The sequence below is a fragment of the Danio rerio genome, chromosome 15 (assembly GCF_052040795.2).
Source record: "Danio rerio strain M-AB ecotype USA chromosome 15, GRCz13ab, whole genome shotgun sequence".
In the NCBI taxonomy this organism is placed as follows: domain Eukaryota; kingdom Metazoa; phylum Chordata; class Actinopteri; order Cypriniformes; family Danionidae; genus Danio; species Danio rerio.
In genome coordinates this window covers 39,057,008-39,063,007 of record NC_141035.1, presented here as the reverse complement: position 1 = coordinate 39,063,007, position 6,000 = coordinate 39,057,008, and the positions used below count along the sequence as shown (strand labels likewise).

At 38.3% G+C, this 6,000-nt stretch overlaps 1 protein-coding gene across 2 annotated transcripts in view; it reads right to left on the bottom strand.

Annotated features, from left to right (window-relative positions):
• Positions 1 to 316: 316 nt before the first annotated feature.
• Positions 317 to 6,000, bottom strand: part of LOC147833729 (uncharacterized) — a 44,365-nt gene continuing 38,681 nt past the window's right edge. The window contains exon 4 of one of the 2 annotated variants that reach the window (XM_087284486.1): positions 317 to 1,390. In XM_087284486.1, the coding sequence (XP_087140612.1) occupies positions 1,360 to 1,390 (31 nt within the window). In that variant the 3' untranslated portion in view covers positions 317 to 1,359. The remainder of the gene's footprint in view (positions 1,391 to 6,000) is intronic. The other variant, XM_087284485.1, reaches the window with a different exon arrangement.

Sequence of the window (6,000 nt, the reverse complement as noted above, 5' to 3'; positions counted from 1 at the left end):
AAATAGAGCCCGTAATCTTAGTAAATAAAGCCAATCAAGATCCAACAAGAGGCTTATCGTGGATCTGTCTGAAGATGGTTAGGACAGGGACAATGGTTAAAATAGCATATATAGATTGAGGAAGACATGTTTTGAGATGTTATCTAACAGGGCACAAGGGTGAGATCATCAGATATTTGTTCTTACCCTTATCTTCATGTTGTTTTCAAGAAGCATTGGACAATGATGTGAGTGCAGATGTTCTTGACCTTGAGAGGATTATGGGATCCAGCGAAAAAAGAAAAAAAAAACTGAGGAGAGGGTAGAGGTGAATATGTTCATGGGGAGACTTTAAATAAAGCAGAGAAACCCAAATAATAAAGAGGAAAAACAAAACGCAACTTTTAAAAGAGAGGATATGTAAAGTGAGCCTGTGAGTGATCAAATAAACAAACAAGTCAATTAATATAATGAATTCAATAAAGAAATGCTGTGAAATCATTTGAAGTTCGGCTCTAAAATGTTTAAAAGTGAATGATCGAATGGAAATTTAATTCATAGTATGTAATTTCCACCACTAGAGGGCGTGTATTCACAGCAAACAAAGGCATCATAGAAGTTCATTACATCCTATGGGACTCTTACAGAAATCATGTTCATTCATCTCTTGGTCTCCACAGCAGAATGAACCGTCAACTATTCTGTATATTTTACGCAGCAGATACTCTTTCAGATGCAACCCAGAACTGGGAAACCCATACACTTTCACACTCACACATGCCACTGAGCCACCCAATAAGCTATATGTTAAACATTAATTATGACAATGGCTATTTTTCAAAGTGTAAAATATGGACATTCTAGAATGATATCAGAGATTTCAACGGCTAGTTGATACACTCCTTTAACAGACCGGAAGTGAGATTTAATGAGTTATGAGGAAAGTATGCCATTAGGACTAAGCGCAAGGGGTGCTAAGTCATCAGCACACACACACCCTGCGGGCCACTGCCCCCCTGAGAGCTGCTAATGATGGAGAAAAACGCAGACAGACAGACCTGGTTGCATTTTGCAGACTACATATGCAAATATGCACACACACGCACATGCTGAGGCTCTGATTGAGTATCCAGCTCTCTGTAGACATCATTACTAACCCATCATAGATTTACAATCTCATGATTACACTTTGTTTGTTTCTGCGGAGTGTCAGAGAGACCATGTTCATCTGTTCGCATTATTTAAAAAAATGGTGTAACCTACATGCTTCTCCACGAGAACTCACACACCCGAAGGCATTTTCCTCTTATTCATACAGCAGTGTCATTTACTGAGCATGTTGCTGACTTTTCTTTCAGTTTGGAGTTCGGATGCTTTACTCTAGGGTTTTCTCTCATCTGCTGGTCGCTCACTACAATAAAAAAAAAAAAATGCACAGAAACTTCTCCACACTTACATCCAATTATTCTGATACTGGCAGATTTGGCTCTCAAGAGAGGGATTCAGCAAATTTAAATAATCAGTCCTGAACCACCCCCAAAAGAGAGACTGAGCTGCCCTGGGGCAAGTGCAACATTAGCAGGTCTGAAGAGTTTTAGGTGAACCTGAATGTCCTCCCATGTTTCAAGGAAGTAAACATGCCATGAAGAAAGTAAATTCAAAATATTAGTATGTATGTGTAAGAGAAGTTGCTTATAAACTGCTGGTAAAAATGCAACTTTATTTATTATGATTGCAAGTTCATCGTTTTTTGTTTTTTTTTATTTATTGTTAATTTCTTGCAGTTCTGAATTTATTCTAGCTAATTTCAAGTGTATATCTTAAAGTTGTTAGATAAAAAATTTGAAATGCACAATGTAAGACTTTATGCCACATCATTCTCAAAATTCAAAATGATAAATTGTCTATTTTTTGTTTAATCAGTGTTTCAGTGCTGTCTGGAAATCTTTGTTTACATTAGGCAGTTTTTTCCCTCCAAAAAAAAAAAAAAAAAAAAAAAAACTGCTACATTTATTCATGAATGCAAATTTCAACCATTTTACCAAGTTCCTTTTTGCACTTATTTAAATTACATTCAGCACTTTGCGAGATCTCGTTTTTATGGCAACTTAATCAAAGCTAAACAAGCAAAACAAGGAATTGGTTTAGTGGGAGAGGGAGTTTGGAAAAACACTACATTGGATGAATGAACATGCTAATGTCTTTGTTTACTCGAAATAATCATCACTCAAGTATGAAATCAAAATACACACATATTACAGACATTACATGGTGCGATTTAAAATCAAAATGTGGACAATTACATCAAAACAAACTGCATAATGAAGACACATTGTTTACACACCAGAGAGTCTAAAGCTCCGAGATCTGCTTCAACCGCTGGGGGCTAATGGACCGGGCCATATTACGTCATTAAATGAATATTGATTTTTTTTTTCTTGTGCAATTATGTAAATCTCCAGCAGTGTGAAGAACCTCAGATTCCACGTCTTTTGATTAGTGCAATTGCACAATATTTTATACAGTACTAAACATTGGGATTCAATTTAATGATACAAAAAGGTTTTGTGTTTCTTTGTCATGAGTTCTCCGTGTTATTCACTCATTTTCTCTTGGCTTGGTCCCTTTATTCATCAGGGGTTGCCACAGCGGAATGATCCGGCAACTTATCCAACATATGTTTTGCACAGTGGATGCCCTTCCAGCTGCAACCCATACACACTCAATCACACTTATACACTACGGCTAATTTGGTTTATTCAATTCACCTGTACCGCATGTCTTTGGACTGTGGGGGAAACTGGAGCACTCAGAGGAAACCAATGCCAACACGGGAAGAGCATGCAAACTCCACACAGAAACGCCAACTAACCCAGCTAGGACTTAAACCAGCAACCTTCTTACTATGAGGCAACAGTGCTAACCATTGAGCCACCGTGCCGCCTCTTCTCAGTGTTATTAATGCTTCATTTTATCTGATCTTCGCAGATAATGCTATTCTTACAGGATGCTGTTAAAATATAAAGGTTCTTGGACTCAGCAGAAGTTGTTATAGTTGTGTAAACTCAGAACGCAGTGAATGGGAGAGTACAACTAATAATCATTTTTTTGTATTCCTATTTGCTCAAATAATAAAAGAAAAACTCAATGACTGTTTCAAGACTTTCAGAAAAAAGGAGAAAAACAGGTTGAGACTGATAACGCAGACAGAAGAGAGAACGGTTATAGACGTCACAAATTTATGCAAAGATGTATAGTATATTATTATATTATATATTGTATATATTATAAAGTACAGCTTGTAAGCACAGTGGCACATTGGGTAGCACGACTGCCTCACAGCAAGAAGGTTGCTGGTTTGAGCCTCGGCTAGGTCAGTTGGCGTTTCTGTGTATAGTAAGCAAGTTCTCCCTGTGTTCGCGTGGGTTTCCTCCGGGTGCTCCAGTTTCCCCAACAGTCCAAAGACATGCGGTACAGGTGAATTGGGTAAGATAAATTGTCCGTAATGAATGTTTGTGAATGGGAGTGTTTGAATGTTTCCCAGTGATGGGTTGCAGCTGGAAGGGGATCTGCTGCGTAAAACATATGCTGGATAAGTTAGCGGTTCATTTCGCTGTGGTGACCCCAAATAAATTAAGGGACTAAGCAGAAAAGAAAATTAATGGGTCAATAATTGTCACATTTTTTCCAGTTCTGGGCTGCGGCTTAAAGGGCATCTGCTGCGTAAAACATATGCTGGAATAGTTAGTGGTTCATTCTGCTGTGGCGACCCCTGATAATCAGACAGGGAATAAGCCGAAAGAAAATGACTGATTGAATAGTTGTCACAGTCATTTTGGATTCTTGTTTACTTTATCTCTCTCAATTTGTCAAAATGTACAATAACATTCTAAAATGTGTGATATTTGTAAATTTTTTGTAAAATTCTATAAATAAAGTTGGGGAAAATCTGAATTTTAAGCGAGTTTTAAGATGCTGATGACTTGTAAATGTGTCATAAGCATCTTGTGAAAAGGATCCACTAGTTCCATTAAGAACCTTCAACATCCATGAAACCCTTTCATTCCAGAAGTTTCTTGGAAGTGGTGTTAGTGAGGCCAGCAGAGGGTGCTCAGCCTGTAAAGTGAAGGGGACGCTATACTGTCAGTGGGCGCTGTCTTTCAGATGAGAAGTTAAAAACCAAGTGCGAGTTCCTGACTCTCTATGATCATTAAAAATGGTAAAAAGTAGGGTTGTAACCCGGTGTCCTTGCCAAATTCCCTCCATCAGCCCTTACCCATCATTGCCTCCCAATTATCTCCATTCACCAAATTGGCTCGATCACTGTCTCTCAACTCCACCAATAGCTGGTGTGTGGTGAGCACACTGGCAATGTTGTCCTGTGGCTGCCGTCGCATCATCCAAGTAGATGCTGCACACTGGTGGTGATGAGGAGAAACCCCCCTCATGATTGTGAAGTGCTTTGGGTGTATGGCCATACGTGATAAATGTGCTACATAAATACACATCACTTTTTAATTTACATTTACAGTGGAAATGTTCTTTAGAATTCTTCACACCATGAAAAAAAAATGGTTCTTTAAAGAAATTTTCAGTAAAAGGTCCTGAAATGAATGGTTCAGATAAAAGAGCCTCCAGGAACAGGGTTGGGAAACACTGCTTTAGGGAACCAGAAATGTTCTTATATGGTTCATCTCTGTTAGTTCTTCCTGGACCTTTATTTTTTTTTAAGAGAGTGAAACACAAACAATCTCTTAAACGATTAATAACACAGTCTCTCCCTGACTCCTTCCGGAAAGTTAGAGTGTGGTGTCATTAAGCAGAAAGACGAGGCGGGGTTGTTTAAACTCTCTTGCCATTAATGCCCCTGCAGGAAATATCAAACATGCGGAAAGAACAACCCAACGCCCCCTTCTGCCCCGGAAATGTGCCTACCTTTTCACACAACACCCCCAAAAACGAATTAGCCACTTAGGATGCAATATTGGCACTTGTAGATTGAATTAAATGCGACAGACTCTTAAGACTTTTTTTGAGGTCTTTAATTAGCTCTAATAAATGGAGACGCTGCGCAGTGTCGTATTGAAGTGCATTGAAGGCTTGCTAATCACTTTAAAAGCTCAGAGGCAGATGTCAGGATTGGTGTGACGCGTGGCAGGAAAATGTGAACAGCTTAAAAGGATTTTTTTCCGTCTTTGTGCATATTTGTGTGAATGGTGTAGATACTGACGTCTTATCAATGAGAGATATTATATGTGGGTGGGTAGATATGAACCGACATAAAAGAATAGGAAGGATCTTGCCACACTCACACACACACACACACACACACACAAACATTTTCACTGGTGCAGCAAATGTAGCAGTAACTGGGGTTGGGCTATTGGTATGATTATTAGTGTGTGTGTTATATAATATATATATATATATATATATATATATATATATATATATATATATATATATATATATATATATATATATATATATATATATATATATACATACATACATATATATGTGTGTGTATATACACACACACACACACACACATACTAACTCACCGGCCACTTTATAAGGTACACCTGTACAACTGCTCGTAAAAACAAATTTCTAATCAACCAATCACAAAGCAGCAACTCAATGCATTTAGACATGTAGACATGGTTGAGACGATCTGCTGCAGTTCAAACTGAGCATCAGAATGAAGAAGAAAGGTGATTTATGTAACTTTTTTATTGAAGAATGGTTGTTGTTGCCAGACAGACTGGTGTGAGTATTTCAGAAATTGCTGATCTACTGGGATTTTCACACACAACCATCTCTAGGGTTTACAGAGAATGGTCCAAAAAAGAAAAAAATATCTAGTGAGTGGCAGTTCTGTGGGCGCAAATGCCTTGTTGATGCCAGAGGTCAAAGGAGAATGGCCAGACTGGTTCCAGCTTATGGAAAGGCAACAGTAACTCAAATTACCACTCGCTACAACCGAGGTATGCAGAAGAGCATCTCTGAATGCACAAA